This window comes from Pinus tabuliformis, chromosome X (genome assembly GCF_031772625.1).
Source record: "Pinus tabuliformis cultivar Carrire ecotype Pingquan chromosome X, CPIR1, whole genome shotgun sequence".
Lineage (NCBI taxonomy): Eukaryota > Viridiplantae > Streptophyta > Pinopsida > Pinales > Pinaceae > Pinus > Pinus tabuliformis.
Window position 1 is genome coordinate 457,302,253 of NC_142308.1, and position 22,247 is coordinate 457,324,499.

Genomic DNA, 22,247 nt, shown 5'->3' on the forward strand with positions numbered 1-22,247 from the left:
CAAAGAATACTAGTACAAACCTCCTCAGCTAGCCTCAGAACACATGGTTCATTCATGACTGGAAAGTAGCCAGTGCATTATTCAACCCAAAAGGCATGACCAGGAACTCAACATGCCCATAATGACACCTGAAGGTTGTCTTTGGAATGTCCTACTCTCTCCCTGGATCTGATGATACCCTGACCACAAATCTATCTTAGAGAAGTACTTGGCTCCTCTAAGCTCATCCATCAACTCATCAATGCACGGAATGGGATACATGTTCTTCAATGTCTTCTTGTTGAGGGCCCTGTAGTCAATACACATGCAGAGAGTCTCGTCCTTCTTCTTCACTAGCACAACCAAAGAAGAAAACGGACTAGAACTCGGTCTGATGTGACCCAACGCCAACAACTCTCTGATGGCTCTCTCGATCTCGTCCTTATAGGCCTTGGGATGCCTATAGGGTGTAGTGATGACCGCCTACACACCAAGCTCCAACTCTATAGTGTGCTCAAATCCCCTGTCTGATGGTTGCCCCAGCGGTATATCTCCAAAAACTACCGGATATCTATCTAGTACTATCTGTATGTCCGGATGTGGTGGTGTAGCCTTTCCCCCAGCCTCTGAAATCCTTAGCTCTACTTCCCATGCTATGTCTCCATGCCCAAAATCGGCCTCCATCCGGTGGACCAAAAATGTCTAAGGGGGTACGAATGCATGCCCCTAAGAACCACCGGCATGCCATTCAATCCAACAAACTCCATCACCGGTTGCTTCCAATCGGTGGTAACCCGACCAAGGGATACAACCATTGGACACCCAACACCACATTGGTGTCTGGTACATCCACCACTGAAAACACCACACTGGTGTCTGGTATTAGGACTGAAAACCCCTCAAACTTTGTAGTGGTGATGCCCCTCCTCTGAACCATCTGGACATGAATAAAATTGTGGGTGGCCCCACTATCTACCAAGACTGAGGCACGCTACCCCTGCACCGTACCTCTAATCCTCATGGTCAAAAATCTGGGAATCCCACACAGAGAAGCTAGGACTCCCCCTGCTGGTGCGAAAGATGCTCCTCCCTGAGGCGGTGGTGGTGGTGGTCCTCTCCCTGCTTGATCCTCGCCATCTCCGCCATCAAACTCCAACTCCTCATCATCCTCCTGATCACTATCTGAGAAGACCTCCATGTAATGGGCCTTCCCTGTTGTGCACCAATAGCTAGGTTCCCAAGGCTCTCGGCACGTAAAACACAACTTCCTCCTCCTGAGGTCCCTCCTCATCTCGTCATCCAACTGCCCATGCCCTTGACTTACTCTCTGCGATGTGGGTGCTCTAGTGTCATTCCCCTTCTAAGGGTAGGGAGTGCATGCAGGAAATGGAGCTCGAGCCTTGGGGATGACCCCCTGCAAATCCCGAGTGCAAGATACTGCCTCCAAAAGAGTAGATGGTTTGCGAGACTTCACCAGTCCCTACAATGGCTCTGTCAACCCCTCTACAAATGTGTATACTCTCCTAGCATCTAACAAATTGGGCACCATGACTGAGACCCTCAAAAACTACAAGATATAATTCTTTGGATGCCCTGTCTGTCGGATTTGGGTCAACTCCCTAAAGTGAGCCTCTGGATCCTTCCAATCAAAGCACTCCACTACTCACCGTGTGAAGTCCTCATAGGAGGTCACCCTGGCATGCCCCAGAGTGAACAAGTCGTGAAACCACCAATCATGTGCCTCCCCCTCCAGGTGCAACGTGGCCATCATCATGGCCTCTACCTCTATCATCCGATTCAGCTGGAAGTATGTGTCCAACTTCTCTACCCAAGCACGTGATGTGCACTTGGAAGTGCCATCATATGTAGGGAAATACATTTTCCCAATAGAACGATGTAGCTCATAGTTCTGCGTACCATAATCTTTCCCCTTCTTGTTTTTCTTGAGCTTGCAAAAGTCTCTAAAGGTGAGAGCCTCTCTGATGTCTACCCCCATGGACTGCCACTCCTGGAAATGCTCCCCCATCAATGATGGATCCTCACCTCCACCAGTCTCTCCCTCCGTCAAGGGTATAAAAGAGGGTAAAATAGCTAGAGTTGGCTCACTCGAGGATGATCTTGCGAAGTGGGTGAAAGATGGTCGAACTATTGAGAGGCCCCTGAAGTCTCTTCAACTGCGAACTCTCGGTGAGTGCTTCGCTCCTGGTTCTGCATTTTGATCTCATCCAGCATCTCCTTCTGCCCCTTCGCCAAATCACTCAAAGCCTTCAAGAGGCTATCGAAGGGCATCTCTTCCCTGCTCTTGGGCTTACCCATATCTTCTGCTACTGCAGTCTTCCCACGATCCTCCGTGTCTGGAGTAATTTCCAACTCCCTCTCCTTGCTCTGGTACCTCTGTCTTTTGCAAGTAATATTTTGTCGGTCCTCCTCTCTCATAGAAAAGTTTCCCCACGGCTGAGCCAAAATCTAAGCTTTGATACTACTGTAATGTTCCAAACTTAAATAGATAATGATATACAAAACAAAATACGATTCATACACAGAAATTTTAAATGATCAGCAAATACTCAATACACAACAAAAATGAGAACTAGTTGAGCCATTTTATTAATGGAATGGAGCAAGTACAATAGTGTGGAAAATGCACCTAGGCTTGCCTCAAGGGCAAGCTTGACAGAACCCAGGTGTCAAACAGTAATCTCAATGCTGGAAAGTAACTGCTCCTCTAATGCTTTGTGTTGTCTCCTAGTAACTACAACTACTGGCTGGAAAGGAGCTGCAAGAAACCCCATCTCCGGTGCTCAGAAAATGATGAAACTTCAGCCACAAGCTCCTTGGCCAAAACCCACAAAAACCCAGAAAGGGTTTGGCTTGAATCCAAACTCCCAAATTCGACCTCCTCTATGGCCCATGCCCTCTAAACATCTCTAGAAATACAGCTTGCAAGGAATGGCCACAAATTCCTCCTCCAAGATCTGAAAGGGAGGCAAACACCACTCCAAATATCTCCTCCAATCTCCCTGGAAAAGTTTAGCCTCAAGGACTGATACTCTACCCTAGTACCCACCAAATCAGCTCCCAAACAATGCCTCTACGTTGGCCCAGGTAGTGCGAAAATCACACTGCCAAAACAGAAGCTCAATCAACTCCCAAACACTCTCAAATGCTAACAAGCCTCCCTAGCCTCCACTCCGAAAAATCTCACATCATCCACTACTAAGCACCATAAACAAACTCAGCCTCCTCTCCACTACATCCTCCAGTAATACACACCACCTGGAAGGAAATGCTACTACTGGAAATCACAATGTGATCCTCCTCCTGAAGAAATGAAGAAAACCTTCCTAGGGTGGCACTCGAAGTCCCCCGAAGAAAGGGTGAGCTCTTCGCCTGAAGAACTCGTGCTAAACAACTAGTGACTTAGCTAAGTAGCTTGAGCAACCAAAGAGAAATTGATATACTCCAATGATGAATGAGAAGAGGAGAGTTGTCTTCCTTATATAGTTTTTGTGGAGCACTTTTCCCTCCATTTCGTCCTCCATCGTGGGCCCTCACTTAACCACCATCATGCAAAAGTTAACCCCCTCCATGCAAATCAAACTAGGGAGTGTGTAATTCCCTAGTGAGGGTCGCCCCCATGTGTAACTTAACTACAAAACAAACATCTTCTCCTAAGTCTAATCTCCTAATAAAATCGAATGGGGTCCACTAACTCCAAAATTGGCCCCATAATACAAAAATTAATCTTGTTCCAAAATGAGTTAGGAAGGGACACGACAGATGTGCCATGTCCAACCCTACATATGGTAGGACTTTGTCTTATTCGAAAATCGAGCTGCTCGTGGCCATAAAATGCATCAAACTGCTTCCTTATTCTTTTTCCTTTTTGCTTCAAGCTTTTCTTCCTGGCAGGTTGTATCGTTGATGATGTGGAACATTCTGCTTGAGAACTTTCGGATGAAGTATTTAAGATATTTGTGACATGCCTCTATTCTGTGATAAATGATGGATCGGTTTCACAAGTGTTATGAGTTATAACTTGATCCTTTCCAATTTCTTCTCTGATCATGTCATCCTCAACTAAATCTTCATTAATGGGGTGAGCCACTTTCTCAGGATATTCACAAGACGGGACCTACTTTAATGGATTAGGAGAGTTATGATCTATTGAAAGCTCCTTGATTTTCTCACATCTATCATCTGGATCAGATTGAAACTTTTGTACCTATGATTTCCTTTCTTCCAACCTCTTATGTATGGAACTCATTTCTCTGGCATGCCTTACTATTAATTTCGCTTGATTGAGCTCAGTTTTCACGAATCTGTCTTGCAGAGTGATATGATTGGCCTCCATAGTTTTCATTTCCCGAGTATGCTTTGCTTCCATTGCAATCACATGATTCTGAATAATGGACATCTTATTAAAATGATTAACTGCCATTATCTTTAATCTGTTCTGAAGAGATATTTGACTAACTTCCATGTCCTTTATAATTTTATAATTTTTGCTTTCGTGCCCATGAAGCAATTTTGCATATAGTTTATGTCTTTCTCATGATGATTCTGCATATCGGTCCTCATAGCCTCCATCTTCTGAACACACTTTTCTACCATTGTGGCTATGTGATCGGATTGATTAATTTTTGTGATCTTCATTTCCTTAATGTGTTTTTCTTCTATAGCCTGTTGTCGCGCAAACTGGCACGACAACGCTCAGACCGGGGGCTGTCACTCTGATCCCCGGTCTCTCCGTTTAAGCCTGTCTCCCGCGGCTAAGGGGGGTAGACCCTGCGAGGTGATGGAGGCCAACTGCCAAACAGTTGGGCTGGGAGACGAGACGCACTAAGATGATTTTATTAATTTGATAGATCAGTGCCTTAAGAGATAGGTGCTTGAATGACTACTGGCTAGATGATATGAGAACATGAAACACAGACAGCAATCATTTATCACCACATAAAGAGAGCAATGCTTTAAATATCAGTAAAACCACAAAGCTCTTAAAAATTTTTTCTTTTTTTTATTTTTTATTTTTTTATTTTTTTTTTTATTTTTTATTTATTTTTATTAAAAAATATAAAAATCAATTCTAAAAAAAATTTAAAATCTCCTAAACCTGATTCCTAAAAAATTTAAAATCTAACTTTTTAAAAAAATAATAAAAAAAATATTTTTTATGCTTTTATAAATTATTTAAAAAAAAAAAAAAAAAAGTAACACTATTTAACCAAATCTAAAGCTAATAAAGTTAGAACTATCAAACTAATTCTAAACTAAAGATTTAAAATCTAAGCTAAATGAAATGAACTAAAATTAAACCAAACAAAAACCTTTTTTATTTTTATTTTATAATCAAAATATAACTAAGATCTAATGACATTAAAACAAAACTTAAAGAAAACTACGTATCTAAATCTATTTGAAACTATTGCTAACCTACGTAACCACATAAGAATTTTATGAATCGACTGAATACCCAAAAAAATATCAAGTCGTAAGACTCAGTGCTTGAAACACGGCTTGCGTGACAGGGTTTTGCGTAACACAAATGGTCGAAAAAGACTGGAACGCGTAGATGGTGGAGCTTAAACCTTAACCCCGTACCTATGTTAAACGTCTGAACCAAATCGAAACTCAAACAAAATATGCAGATACGTGAGTCCGACAATAAGAACGCAACCTGGCCGGTGTGAAATCAAGACTGCAAACAGGAAATACGACTCAGGAGATCTAGAGGAATCGAAAAAAGAGACGGGAACTGTCGTGAAAACCCTGATACGCGTGAACAGCAAATGGCAATCAAAAAAAATACGCTCAGAAACGCTCTCTGTTGCTGTCTAGATACGCTACAGATCAGAACTGCAATAAAAATAATGCCCACGCAAAGGTCTTAAGGGAAATCCACAGACGGCTTCATCAGAAAATTCAGATGCAGGAAAAAGAAAGCACACAGTCAAAAAGATGCGACACGTATGCCCAAACGAAATTCAATTTTCATGTTCTACCTGCGTGAAAGAATGGAAACGATTTTACCTGGGCAACTTTGAAAGATTTCGAGGTTGATTTCGAGGTTACCTGGAGATGATGGCATATAATGACTTGAAGAAATTATGTCACCTGAAGATCCCCTGCGTTTCTTTTAAGTGTTTTCTGAAGCTCACACGTCAGAATGTATACAGATATGCAGTGATCGATGTCAATAGCAGTTGTTGAGACGCGTGGGTAAACAGCCCCTTTTCCTGACTTTAACTGTAAGCTGCAAGAAGAGAACAAAATCTGGGAGATATACAAAATTTTGCAGTAAAACCCTCCAAAATTCACGCAAAGTCACAAAAATTTACAGCTCTGGTACAGCTAGATTTGACAATGACTGCAGTAACATTTTCAAGATATCAAACATTTGAACTTTACTGTGAAATAAAGAAAATCCCTCATGTAAAACAGGAAATAAACCCTAAAAGATTAACCCAGGGCACAAACAGCTGGGCTCTGCACAGAACAGCTTGTGGGAGTCGGCTGGTTCAGCCCAGAACTTCCCCAAACGCCCACAAATAACCTTCACCTAAAAGTTTCCTGCACACCTCAAGCAAGCATCAGCAAAAGAGGGCAAGAAATGCTGCTAGATTTCAAGAGAAAATGGAGATACCTGCCATTTTCCAGAAACCCTACAACATTCAGACCCTAGCACGTGAGCAAGATACCTGTACTCACAATGCTCTAAAAAAAATCAGCTATTTTAACTGTTGAAAACTGAAATATGCAGAAAGCAAACACCTCACAGCAATTCCAGAGAGTAACACCAGCCAGTTTGAACCCCAAAGTCTTTTTATTAATCAGAAATCAGTTTACAAGAGAGCTTTCAGTACAGACTCACAGATCAGATAAAACCTGTAAAATGACCCCCTAAGACCCTATAAGAAGGAAATGATCCCAACGGCTAGTTTTGGGTGATCCATGTAGAACTGATCTCGACCGTTGATGAGGATCAAGACACCTCTTGATCTCATCCGTCGATTTTATTTAAAAAAGATATTTTGCATGTGTCCACAAAAAATATTATTATTTTATTATTTAGGGTTTTTGCTTTGTTTTATGAATTTTTTATTATTTTTTATTATTTTTTTGTTTTTATTTTTTTTTTATTTTTTTATTTTTTTTAATTTTATTTTAATATTTTATTTATTTTCTAAATGGATCATTTGAACCAAACCGTTGGAAACATCCCCTAGGACCTAGGACCTAGGACTTAGGACTCATGAGGGGATTTAAACATTTCTCAACCCTCAAGACACATTACATCATGACTTTTACAATTTACATCTTAAGGGGACGAACCCACTTTAACATAGACCCTCATAGACCACCCAGATCTGCGACACAACTATAATCTAGCAGAGTAACACGCTAGGATTCTCCTAAAGTCCTAATGACGAAATGCATCCCGGCTTTGGGGTCGGGTTTGAAGGAAAACTCTGCCGATCCATGGATCGGTGAGACTAAAAACCTCCCGGGACGCAGATTGTCATTAGAAAGTTAGGTCCACCTAGGCAACTTTACATACATGACTCTGATCTGCTTAGATTATTTACAATTCAAACGTGCAGACTGGGTTTACAACAGGAAAAATCAAGCTGTCGATGACTGTAGGCTGGCACGGACATGTCGCTCAGGAGCTACCCTTCTCTGCCAACAGAAAGGAGGTGTACTGCATGGGTAGTTGACCAGTAGTGGTCAACATAGCCAACAACTTATTTTGCATAGAACTCATTTCCATGGTGTGTGAGAAAATTTCTGAATCTAACAAGTCAGAAATCCTACTGCAGTAAATTGACTTGCATTACCTACTTGTGTTCTTCATTTAACAAGTTACTTTCAGAATTATTCAGAAAATATTAATGAAAATACACTACAGCCTACACCAATATACAGATTAAGTACAGAAAAATATATAAGACAATCACACAAAGGACACACTTACTTTTGGACTAAACGTCTCCGAAAAACCCAATGCAGAAAAACCGGTGCAGCAGATCTGAAGGTTTTTTATTATTAAGCAGTAATTCTGAATATAAATGTTGGTTTCACTCCCAGCAAACTAGTGACATAGAAATACAATGGCAAAAAACCTGAGTGAGTTTTACCCCACTTCATCAGGCAGATTCCGGCTGATCTGACAACAAAACTGGCTAGCCCCAAGTACAATCGCGCTAGCCCTTCACAGTAACTGTGTGGGCCTACATGGAGCTCTCTGAGGCTCTGCATCAGCTCTGCTTCAGTTCTTCTGCCCACTGCGTCAGCTTTCCTAGCTGTTCCAGCTTTCTGTGTGGAAGGCAGCTTTTTCCTCTGCACTGGCCCTTCTGGCTCTGCATCAAGGTTGCATGCGCCCAGACTAGCCCAATGTCAGCTCTCCTGGCTACTACGCTACCTCCACCTCCACAAGCTTCTCTCCACCTCTCTGTTAGTATTCCCAAACTATTCCTGCTCCTTAGTTGCAAGATCTCCCCAATCAATTTTCCTCTTGAGAACTTCTCACCTCAAAAAATCGATTTCCTCAATTTCTCTGTGTGTCTTCTCCAACTAACCCCAAGCCTTCCTTTATAATTTTCCTATTGAGAAATCAACGGTCGTGATCAATCTCTGATCAATGGCTACGATTAAATTAGACTTGATCCTCGTCTCTTAGAAGCTTCTCACCCATATTTTCATTAATACCCATTAATATTTTAATTTTCCTAAATTTAGACTTAGGAACCCCATTAAAAATATTAATTATTTTAATAAAATACAATCCGCGTGGAATTTCACTAAATGATTTTTGGGTCTTAGAGATCTCATGTGTTCTAGCCCCTCCACAAAATTTTGGAGCTAGATCACATCCGATGCTACCCAAAAATCAACAGCGTGATGTTATGTTAATCTAGCTTGGTTAAGTTCCATGTTCTTAATGAGTTGAGCTTGGTTGTCTTCCTTATTCTTGATTACCTACACTTGATTTAGTTGCATATCCTTCTCATGGTCAAAATTATTGATACTATAGGGAGATGTAAAAAGTCTAATTTATTGACTATGCTCTTTAATTTCTGCCCAATTTTCTTGAGACAAATGATATTCTTTATGAACAACATTAACTTGATTACTTGTCCCTGCCATTCTACTATCTATGATTCTTTTGATGACATGGCAAGTAGCCTCTTCATGAAAAGCATCACATGCCCTGCAAAAAGGCGAAGCCTGATTCACTCGATTTGCAGATTCAAGTGGATTGGGAGGCCTCTGCTCACTAGATTGGCCTCTTGTCTACCAAGTACTATTGATTTCATTATTATTGTTAATCCTAGGTTGAAAATTTTGTGCTTGAGCTCTTTCCATTTGGATCAACCTAGACTACAAAGTACTTATTTCCTTAGCATGGTTAGAGATTAATTTCTCTTGGTTAAGCTCCATGCTTTCAAGTTTTATAGTAATTTTTCCATAGGGTCGTCATCCGATTCTTTAACCTATTTTTCTTTAGGTTCTTTCAATTTGGTTGAAGCCCTATCAAAACCTAGGATTTTAGACTTCCCAGATGCCTTCTTATCTTTTTCAAGCTCTATAGCTAAAGTCTGAGCAACTTTATAATCACAATTCTTAGCTCGTCTCAATTCATAAGATGTATCAGGATTAAAAGCATCGATATAAAAATCTAGAAGAGATTTATCAGGAGGCTTATAATTTGTAGATATTTCTTTAATAATACCATTAAATCTCTTGTTGAACTCTTCAACTGTCTCGTTTTCTCTCTTTTTTATGACACTGATAGCTTTTACGAGATGTCTCTCTTCTCTCTTATCTCCATACTTTTCCTTAAAGACATTAATAATCGATTGCAAAGAATCAAATGAATTATCAGGCTTTTCCGTAAACCAATCCAAAGCATCTTTCTCCAAGGTAAGAACAAAGAGGCTCATTTTAACATCTTCATGATTATAATCAACAGCCCTTGCATACTTACCTACCCAAGAACCAAAAGCTTTCAGATGAGCATCAACACTAATTGCATTATTGCCCTGAAAAGAAGGCAATTTATCAATCCCATTCTCTAGAAGATCATTAGGATAACCTTGAATATTAGCAAAGTTACAAGGGGCGAACACATCCATGATGACTTGCCCAAAGGGAAAAGGAGGGGCCAAATGGATGCTAGAGAGAGAGATCCTTGCTCAAGAAAAACAAGAGATCCACAAGAAGCGAGCTTCTAGCAGAAATCCTTGTAAGAAATGAAAGAAGTGGAGTCGCCACTTGAACATGAATCTAGCTGAAAGATCAAAAAGGCAAAAACCGAAATGTTAGTCGAGGAGAAGATGATGGATATCAGGGAGGGTTTCTCATCTGAGAAATAATGGATGAATAAGTGGAGTCGCCACCCAAACAGGAAACCAACTGAAATGTCCAGGTGCTAAATGTGTAGATAGACAATATGAAAGGAATAGTGAGAGGAAAAAAGATAAGGCAATGAAAAAATGAAGAGATGAAATGGCGCCAGAAATTGTTGTGTCACTTGGCAGGCTAATGAATGGCGGAAAAGATTAGATTATCAGAAAAATGTCGTGAGGACCAAGGGCAAAAAAACTCTATCCCCGACAACGACGCCAAAAAATGTTGGCGTTGTTGGCTAAAATGAAAGATAGAAAGATGAAAGATGAAAAGGAAAGATGAATTTCGTAAAGCCAATGTCCAATAAATTGTTCCCCGACAACGACGCTAATAAATGTTACTGCACAGAATGTCTAGGCACCGCGACAACGGCTCAGATCGGGGGTTGTCACCCTAATCCCCAATCTCTTCATTTAAGTTGTCTCCCTACAGCAGACTAAGGGGGGAGACCCTATAAAAATGAAATGAAGAAGGACCATTTGGGAACCAACCAATATGGGAAACACAGTGGAGCGACCAAATACTTGTTTAGATCTAGAAAAACTTAAATGATTCGATTTAGACAATTGATATCAGTGCCTTGTGGAGTCAACTATCTTGCTAAGAAATTTAGGACCAAGTACAGGATGGACAACTGCTACTAAGGAAAATGTTATTATGATGAAAAGAGATGAAAGATGTGATTAGCAAAGGGATGAGTGAGTAGTATTGAGGTAAGATTGTTTAAAGCTCAAGTACTTAGTATTGATTAACTTTATGAAAAGAGTACTTAATGAAATAAAGTGATAATTTTATACAAGAGAAGGTGCCAAGAAGATACAAAAGATAACCAAGATGACCACAAGATATGTGCTCTTAAAGAAAGATCACTAAAATGCCAAAAATTTATAATAACCACAAGCCAATAATGAAATTAATGTCCAGAAAGAGAACTAGAGATTTATCCAATTTATGCTTCAACGACAATTATTTAATAAGATTATCAATGCTCCTTTTAGACAATTAGGATTCTTCCAAGATAATGCTAATGACAATTAGATTCAAACCATTCAATTATCTTCAGCTTACTCAATATTATGCAAATGGAGTAAATCACCTTCAATGCTACTTAGGTGAAAGAGAATTATATTTCAATGCAATTACCATTCACAAGTCAAGGCACGAGAAATGCTTTAGAAGGATAAATATCGACTATTCCCAACTTAAATGTTCTTTAGGGCAGCAAGCTTATATATGTGATTTTGAAGTAGGAAATCAAAAGACAACAGACACGTAGACTCGAAATCCAAAATCCAAAAAACCACTAAAATTTGCTAATGTAATCTATGCAAACCACTGCCCTTACAAATGAAGCAAAAGCACTTATTTTCAGAGATGATATATATGACAACGGTTATGTTTTCAGCGACAATAAGAGCACCAAAAAAGAAAAAGATTTATGACAGCAAAGAAATGTTTGTTGCAAACAAATGTATTAGTCCTCTGAAAACTTGTGTAGGTCACCTTCACAATGTTAGAGCACTTAATTTTCAGAAATTGTTTTAGGACAGCAGTAAGAAAAACTTTAGGACAACAACAAACAAATGTTATGACAACAGCAATATGACAATGAAAACAGTAAACTATCAATGCTATCTTTACGCCAAAAATTTACCGAATTTTTCAAACTTTTCCATATGAATTATCAAAAAAATTCAGTCTGTTATGATGTGATTTTCAGAATTATATCAGATCTGATATACTTATTACAGTAAACAATTAAAATATGAAATAGGCTTAATGATGGATGTCCAACTCAAGAAATTAATTCTTTAATGTATTAGACAACTTAGGAACTGATTTTAGGCTAACCCGCATGAAATTTTGCCACTGTTGTATTTCAAACTTTAGAAACGGAATTATTCGGAGTAGGCCAAATTTTTTATACCATCAAACATAAGTGACTTATTAATGTATTTAGCAATTTTTTAAATTTATTTCAAACCACTTAGATGTGTTTTTCACCACTATTAGAAAGATATATGACTGTTGTAGCAAATAGTAAGGAAAAAGAGGGTTTAAAAATCAAACCCTTAAGCCCTATGCCTTGAAGATCACTTGCCCAAGTTGCCAAAAAAATTTCAATACTTGAAACACAAATTTTTACCAATTTTTCTGCAAAAGACTACCAAGGATCAGCTTCAGAAAATTTAAATATTCATATCAGAAATGGAGCAAGAGGAATCTAGAGCCAAGGAGGGCTAGCACTAGGCCCAATAGGGCTAGAGTTGGGCTAGGAGAAGGCAAATCTGGGCTAAGCAACCCCAAAACTTGAAGCCCTTGTTCTGAAAAAATTATTTTGCTTCAAATGCAAAATCTTCAATGGCTGGCCTTGAAAAAATTTTGGAAACTAGATCTTGCCCTCCAGGACCTAAATCTATCTTAAAAGCCAAAACATTCCTCAAATAATCTCAAATCTGAAGTCTTTAATAAAAGATCTTATCGTTTCTTCCCTGCAAACAAACGTTTGAGGCTAGATCTTGCCCTCTAGGGTCTAGATCTAGGCTTCTAGCTCAGACCTGAAGATCTCCTTGGTTGATTTCTCATATCTATTCCTACAAACAATCTTTGAGCCCAGATCTTATCTTCTAATGTCTAGATCTAGCTCAGATCTGAATAATTCCTTGGTTGATTTCTCAGATCTATTCTTTAAATTTTAGGTACTAGTCCAGAAAATCCCTACAAAATATATTTCGTTAGATAATCTCGGAGTTTTAATCCGGAAAGCTTTCTAGATCTTAAGTTTGGGGAGTCGGCTGGTCCAACCAAGGACTTCCTCAAACGCCCAAAATTTTTAAATAAAGATGACTTCTGCACACTTAAAATATAAGCCGTCAAATTAATAGAGGTATAAAACAATGATTAAATCTTCAAAGATTGGAGATACATGCCAATCGAATAAAAATCTTAATGCTATCTTAAAACCCAACAATTTAAGTAAGATACTTGTGCAATAAATTGATTTATGAGAGCTATTAACCAACAACTTATAAATAAGATCGGAAAAAAAATAAATACACATTACCATAAGATACCAGAGAGGAACACTGCCATCAAGTAAAACCGCTAAGACTTTGCATTATATTATTCCATAAAAGCTTACAAGATCTTCAAGAGTTAGTACACGATTAAAAGAGCGGATGATTTCAAATGACAAATGACCTCTAATTTATAGATTAATTCTCCAACGGCTAGTTGGCTTGATCATCGTCAAAGTAATCTCTACCGTTAAAAAAAATTAATTATCTTTTAATCCCCTCCGTCGAAATTATTTTATTTTTTGAGAAAATTCGAATTTTTCATTTAATTGAATTTTAATCAACTCAAAATTAATTATTTTGAGTTGATTTCTTCAAAGAATTGATTTGAACTTAACTACCAAGGTGAAAGGGTCCAAAATCTCTTGAAATTTCCAATATTCCCTTGGCCGGGGACCTCCAAAAATTAATTTCTCTGAGACCCACGAGTTTTTTTATTTGAAGAATTAATTTTTCCTAGGACACAAAATTAATTAAGCTTCTTGCTTAGGATTTTAATTTATTTTTTCCATAAAATTTAATAAATTAATTTAAATTTGACTCTAATTAATTAAATTTCTAACTTATGATTTTTTAAATTTATTTTTGCAAGAAAATTTAATTAATTGACACCTGAAGGGATTAATAATTTTTCCAACCCTCAAATAATTTAGCCATGGTGTCTAATTATGAGGGACCATGCACTAAAATACTTTTTTACATGAAGATTTTACATTTTAATACATGAAGGGGGAAAACCCGTTCGTTATAGACCCTCAACATTTACCCTTTTCTGCGACACAAAATATAATCTAGTAGACCAAGTAACTTGTAATAAAATAATTTAATCAATTAGCTAAAATTATTCCCAAGTCACTTTTACAAAGACTCGATTTAAAACACTATGACTCGCCTAAGATCTTGATGACAAAATCCACCCTAGTTTTGGGGCGAGGGTGGAGGGAAAAACTTTGTCGGTTATTTGTGTCTAGAGACACATATGAAGCAATGAAACAAAAAACCTCCTAGAATAGAAATCTTCACCAAAATAATAGGTTTACCTCGGCTATTACATACAAACATGGTCATACTAGGATTATTTACATTTTCCGTATGCAGAATAGGTTGACATCTTTACAAAACTGTCGACTGATGATGAAATTTGAAAGACGCAAACACTCGAACACGATAAATCCCTTTTGTGAAAAAAGGGGTTGTACTGCTATGGGGTCCTTCACACAGAGTGGTCAACAAGCCTAATAGCTGGAAGAAGGATTTTTAAATCACAATGGCTAGTAAAGATGCTAAGGTCCCCCAATTTGATGGAACAAATTTTGTCTTTTGGAAGGTTAGAATGAAGTACTACTTAATGTCTCTTGGAGTTGAGGTTTGGCAATCTGTCACAAATGGATACAAAATCCCATCTCCTCTACCAATAGACCTGAACGAGAAGAAAGCATATGTGGCAAATGCCAAGGCTTTGAATTCTATAGCGAGTGGTTTGTCAGATTCAAAATTCACCAAAGTTATGGGTATTGAAATAGCTAAAGATATGTGGGACAAGCTCATCAATATTTATGAAGGAGATGACAAGGTCAAAAAGGCAAAGCTTCAAACCTTTAGAAGGCAGTTTGAAAGTCTCAAGATGAATGATGAAGAATATATTGCTGCTTATTTTCTCCGAGTAGATGAGGTAGTAAACTCTCTTAGAGCACTAGGTGAAAAAGTCAATGAAAAGATGATTACCCAAGAGGTCATGAGATCCCTTCCATGTCGTTTTGATGCCAAGGTTTATGCCATAGATGAAGTAAAAGATTTGGACTCTATCAATGGATGAACTTCATGTTGCGAAATCAATGCTTATAGGATAGGGTTTGGCTCCTCTTTCTTGATAATTACTTGTGAGTTATGTTGGCTTCTTTTTCTTATTTATTAGTTTATCTTTCATCAAGCAAGTACCAAATTAAATGTACATGAAGACCACAAGAACAAGAGACACAACATGTAGGCACTCAACCAGGGAAAAACCCCTCCAAGGGGAAAACCCAATCCAACTCTTCCACTAGTAGATTCAAATCAAGATGAGACAATGCAAGACCCTTTAGACCTAGATAAAGACCTCCTCCAATCACCAAGTCGGCCCTTCCTTCCAATAGATGATCCTTGTCAAAGTCTCCATGTGATAGCTTCCCAGTCATGAGATCTTTTCCAAATCGTTTTGATGCCAAGGTTTGTGCCATAGATGAAGTAAAATAATTTGGACTCTTTATCAATGGATGCATTTCATGTTGAGAAATCAATGCTTATAGGAATTAGGGTTTGATTCCTCTTTCTTGATAATTACTTGTGAGTTATGTTGGCTTCTTTTACTTCTTTACTTGTGAGTTATGTTGGCTTTTTTTACTTCTTTATTAGTTTATCTTTCATCAAGCAATTACCAAATTAAGTGTACATGAAGACCACAAGAACAAGAGACACAAGATGTAGGCACTCAGCCAGGGCAAAAGCCATCCAAGGGGAAAACCCAATCCAACTCTCCCACTAGTAGATTCAAATCAAGATGAGACAATCCAAAACCCTTTAGACCTAGACAAAGACCTCATCCAATCACCAAGGCAACCCTTCGTTCCAATAGATGATCCCTGTCAAAGTCTCCAAGTGACAGCTTCCTAGTAGCAACTACAATCTAGAATTACGATCCCCAGCTACAAATTTTTGGCCCCCGGCAACTGAATTTTGGACCTGCAGTAGATTCAGAATTTCGACGCTAGCTACAGCCCAGAGACTTCACACGTGTGAGAGATAGATTGCCCAAGAACTCAATTTAGGTCTTCCAGCTTCTTCTATCCTTCTCCAGCAACTTCGCTCCCTTTTTTTGCTTCTTCTTCTTGTCAATAGAACTTTTCGAGTGAGTGTGCCAAATAGGTTGAGTTGCCTCTCAATATATAGCCTTTCTGTTGGGTCGAATTGCCTTAATTCAGGCCGACTTGGTGTGGAGGTGACAAATGACCATTTTGACTCAAAAATAGTTCTTTTTACATGATACAAAAGCCCAAGAAGGGTCTAATAAAAATGACAATGACTCTATTGAATCAAGACAAAACCTAGAAGCCTTCAATGGAGACTTTGACCTATGAAACATTGACCCAAGCATGAAACCCATGCTTTAATAAGTCATTTTCTTTAATAATAAAATTTCTTTTGACAAATACAATTATGAAGACCAAGACTAGTTACATTCTTCAACACTTCATGGAATTCTCACAGTGTATGAGATGATGTCAGGAAATTCAACTCATAAGGAAGTTGCATTCAAGGCATCCAAGACATCAAGAAAGGGAAATAATTGTGATTGCAGCAGTGATGATTATGATACTGAAATGGCACAACTTGTCAGAAAGCTAAAGAAAGGATCCAAACTCAAAGGTAATTTACCTCTCATTTGCTTTATATGTGGTAAAATAGGACATTATGCAGCAAAGTGTCCTTTTAAAGATGACAGTGATGATGAGGATGAACCTAAGAGAAGAACTTTCAAGAGGAAAGGCTCAAGCAAAAAGAATTTTTTCTCCAAGCAAGACAGTGATGACTCTGATGAAGAAGAAGAATATGGTGGAAGCAGTGAAGTATTGTTCATGGCCTTCAAAAATGAAACAGACAATCCAAAAAAAAGGAAGTCCAGGAGAAGTAAAAGGAAATATGGAAGAACTATTGATTAGTGCCATAGAATAAAATGAGAGACTTGGGAAAAAGAACATAAATTTATCTCAGGAAATCAACTCTCTCAAAACCAAGAAGGAAGAAGCTAAAAGAATAGAAGAAATATTGAGCAATAAACTAAAGGAAAAAAAAGAGTTTTGAAGAAATTGGAGGCAGAAGTGGTATCTTTAAAAAGACATTTGGACAAAGCCAACAAGAATTTGAAGAGTTCCCAAACCTTGGACAACATACTCAGCTTCCAAAGGCCACCACATATAGTGACATTTATTATTCCCTTCAATTATGTGTTATTAAGTGTGTACAACCATATAAAATTTAACAGTATGGGCAATTGTCTCAATGAGATTTTTTGTGATGTACTTCTTATTTCATATGGAATAATACAATAATCTCTCTCTCCCTCTCTCCCTTTCTCTCTCTCACTCATTCATATGCTCATAATCTTATAACACATTGCAATTTCCACAGAAGCAAAAACAAAGTATTTATGTAGACGTAATTCAAGGTGTAGGGCAGCGTAGGAGCACAAAACTGGTTCACAAATCTTGTCATTCATCCAAGAACCTTTTAGGATTAAGAGAATACTGGAAGAAACTTGATCTAGGCTAGGGGCATTTAAAACATAATAGGAATATTATAATGGGACTATGACAATACAGAATGAAATACTTATTAAATTGCTTCCTACAAAAGTACATCATGATGAAGTTGTTTTATTGGACATTCTAGTTGGACACTGAAAACAGTTGAGATAAAAACTACAGAGACTCAAGCAGGTCATGCTGAAATTACCATACAAACGTGTCGCAAGACTTCCATTACTCATGAATTCATAAATCAACATGCGATGGCCTTTCTCAGCACAGTACCCTACCAAATTTACAAGATTTCTGTGATGCAATCTTCCCAACAGCATGACCTGCAGTAGAGCAATATACATTTTTTAGACCAGGAGTTAAATAAGCGTGATTTTATCAAAGATAAAATAATCCAAGAGAGGAAGAAAATGTAAAGCAAACAATAAAATAGAAATGCAATTAGCACCCGAGGAAAAATTGATGGTGCCGTGAAAGAAACCAGAGCAGCTAATGGATCTGAAAAATGTTATAGAATGTAAACCCACAAACATTTTCTTCTTATAAGCAAAACAAGGCAAGTCAGAATTATGGCAACAGGTGTAGAAACTTAGCGAGGACCCAAGGAAATCAACCTTACTGCACTCAATGATTCCCAAATTCACCACAATGAAAAAGTAACAAGCAAGACATCTGAAGGACTCACATTCTGCATAAACTAGCCAAGACAGATATTGTAGACTCACCTTAGGAGATGACCAAAAGGTCCAAGTGGCTTATTTAAGAAGAGTAATCCCTTCCTTTCCAATCTGTGAATGGATTCTAGCCCAATTATACCTAAGATTTGTTTCAAGGCTATTTCAGCTCATGTAGAAAAGGAAATATTGCTTATTTGGGTTTGAAATCATGCTCAAAGGATGTGGAAAGTTTCATCAAAGAACAGTGGTAGCTTTCCCAGTGATGTTTCTTCATTCATTTACCAATTGCTATGATAATTCCAGATCATCTTCAGATTTACTCAGGAATAGGATTTTGGTCTCCAAGTGACACTAGATTTCGTAAAATGTATACATATCTTATATAGGAGCTTATTTATATGTTTTAGACATGGTTTTTTCAATAATATATTGTGCATACATCAGCCATGGAAATGCTAAACATTTCCCATAAAGTGGTGTAAGAGACAACTAACACCCATTGTGGACACGATGGAGGTTGAACAGGTGATGTACTTGATGGAATACATGTGTATTTTAGATTTATATGGAAGTGAATATTCACACCATGACATGGTACAAACAAAGGCTTAATTCTTGTGGTGGTACCATCTCATGACCTCTTTCTTGCCATAGTGCTAGGTGTTGGTAGTTTACAGTACACGAAAACTATTGAGTTGAAAGCATTTGAGCTAAGAGGTGACTAACAAACCTAAACTGCATCTGGGTTGGTGCTGATATCACATACTAAGTCAAAAAGTCATGTCAAGCAATAGATCCAAAGAAGAATTCTGCTTGCATCTTTACCTTGCAATAGCCAAAGTGATGGTAAACTGTAATTTGTTTGACTATGCAATCTCTTAGGCCTAAATTTGTTGTTTCCACTTTGATTTTTAGTTATGTTCTAGAAAAGCATGATTCATATGGACTGAAAAATAAATATCATTGACATATGCTGAAGCACATCCACATCAAAACTTAACTGTAGTCAATGTTACCCACCAAAATGGGTAACCCCATAGGAGAACTTTTTTCTCCTACATTTGACAGCCAGCTAGCCAGCAGCCCCTGACATTCACTTCTTGATGATGATATGCCATCTGCCTCCATTTGCATCAGCCATGAACCTCTCACCATCCGGCAATTCCTATTTAGATCAAGGTGGGCTTCTACTCAACAATTACTTTGATCATATTTTGGCCCAACCAAGATGGAGAGTAGTATTTTGGCATAAGGATATACGCCAAGGCATGTAGTGGAACATTAAGTTTATTCCACCGTGCACACACACAATTGTGAATCAATGTATACAAGTTGGGATCATTTTCCCGAACAATATCTTTTATTTGCCTCAACATGCTATCCATCTACTCATACACCTCCCCAATCACTGGTTTATCTGTATCTACAAAACGAATCATGCTATAAACGGGCTTGGTGAATTGCAAAACTTCCCTTACACATTCCAAAAACAGACCATCAAGAGCGGTCTCCACCTATTCAAAACCTTGCTTGTCAACTGCGGTTGGAGCCTTGTCCTTTAATACCTGCGAGTGTTGACTTGATACCATGCTAGCCAATGACTCTCTTACCTTCAAAAGGCGCCTAAAGGTGAGGTAATAGCTAGCAAATCTAGTCTTCGCAATCTTCAACAGCTCCAATCTTGAGTGACTATGGAAAATCCCACGGGTATTGCTATGATTTGTAATAAATTTTATCATTTTTTTGCCTCTCTTGTACAAATCACCAATCCATTTGTATTGATGGTTTTTGTTCTTAATATTATCATGCATCAAAACGTTCATTGTGTGAACCAAACACTCAGACCAAAATATGTTGGGGTATCTATCCTCAATAATTGCTCCCGCTATCTTACAATTAGCAGAATTATCAATGATGACTTGGATGAAATTGTATGGCCCAATACGTTCGATTGTTTCAAGTAATGGTTCTACAATGTTGATGGTGGTCTTGAAATTTTTTGAGTAATCATATGTTGAAACGAAGATTGCACCATTAATAGACAAGCAAGAACACTTATCAATGGCTTGCCTTTTACATTTGTCCATCCATCAGATACAATGGGCACCCCATGCTCATTCCAACAATTTGTCATTTTACTCAAAGAATGTGCTATTTTTTCTTTTTCATGATGAAGTCCCACGGTTTTAGCCTCCTCATAACCAAGGCTCTTGTTTCCTTTGGGCATCACTAATGGCATAAACCATTTCATGCCAATAAGGTGTGAAAAACATTGAATGGTATCCCACATGCATAGAGAAACCGGTAAAAATTTTAATCCACATCATTCCTACACCCTTCGTCAAGGAAATATGATATGGTTCTACACCTTAAAGAGATGTTTGTTCCTGTGCATCCATATTCACTGCCATGGGAGGATGCTGATGGAGTTCTTTGTGCATGTGATTGTGGGCTATGTTCAAAGGCACCCTTTGATCTTTTAGATCTGTATTGGGCTTCCTTCTCTTCCCTTATGTATTTGGCTCTTTGTGTTGTTGACACACTTACACAAGCTCTTATCCCTATTTGTTTCTCTCCATCCCATTGCCTTTTCCCACAGAGGTGCCTTCTGGCACCGGTGTATGAACCTGTGTAAATGTTTTTGCAATGGAGGCATGTACATTTAGTGGTTCCACCCCCTTTCCCACCTTCAGGACTAGAAACATATTTCCACAATGGGGTTTGGTCTGGTTTGGTTTTTGTGCCCTCATCTCCACTCTCCTCTTCCTCCTCACCAAGGTACTCCTCCTCTCCAGGGTTTTCATCAAATCCACTAAAACCCACTTCTTCATCCTCTTCATCATGATCAACCCTCCTTCTTCTACTCTCCAACACCATAATAACAAAAAAATGAACCAACAACAAGAGAATGCCAAGCCATATAGCCATGATGTTTGAAGTTTTGAGCCTGCAATAAAATGGAGGAATGGGAATGGGAAAGAGAGAAGAGAACATTTTCATTTAGCAATGAACATATAAAAAACACAAATGCTAGATTAGAGTGTAGATCCTACCTCTTTGGTCTTCAATCCCAAGCTCCAATCTCCCTTGCAAGCTCCCTCAATCTCCCTCCTCAACTCAAGCTCCAAGCTCTCTCTTGCTCTCTCACAAAGGAAAATGATGAATAATGGGAGGGGAGGAGGGCCTTTTAACTTTTTTCCCCTCCCCTTCCCTTCCCTTCCCCTCGTCCCCCGTTCGCCGCCTATCTGCCATGTGGCTTTTTCGTCGGCGGGAGCAAAAAATTAAAGGAAGCAGTCGGGAGCTATCACTCCCTCCTTTAATTTTTTTCTCTCAGAGCGAAAGGGAGAGGTCGTGGAGTGACCACTCCTGACCGCTCCCTAAATCGCTCCCTTAAAAAAAGGGAGCGGAAACTTTTTTAAGGGAGCACGCTCCCGACCGAAGCGCGTTTCGGGAGAGGATTTGAGGGGGGGCGGGGGGCGCTCCCTGCAATCCTAATTAGAACATCTCTAGGTGCATTTCATGGTCGCAACATCTTTGTGTTGTAAAACGACACTTTTAGGTTGCAGTCACACACACTTCACTCGTTATACTTGGGGAATGTGTATAAAGTAGTGTTTTGATGTATATTCATTGTTGATCAAGCTTGTCTAAATTCTCTCGATTTGTTGGTATGTGTCGCATGTAGTTTTATGTCTAGAACTCATCTTGTTCGCCCCTTGCGTTATCACCCAGATTTTTCGATTGCAAAGCGAGCTCATTAAGGCCGAGAGCACATGAGCGCACTCTGAAGCCTTGATGGGAGACCA

General features: G+C 38.7%; 1 protein-coding gene across 1 annotated transcript in view; it reads right to left on the reverse strand.

Annotated features, from left to right (window-relative positions):
• Nucleotides 1-22,247, reverse strand: part of LOC149140583 (calcium/calmodulin-regulated receptor-like kinase 1) — a 149,267-nt gene that overhangs the window by 57,438 nt on the left and 69,582 nt on the right. The window contains exon 3 of the mRNA XM_089446786.1: nt 17,961-18,087. Coding sequence (XP_089302912.1) covers nt 17,961-18,087 — 127 coding nt within the window. The remainder of the gene's footprint in view (nt 1-17,960; nt 18,088-22,247) is intronic.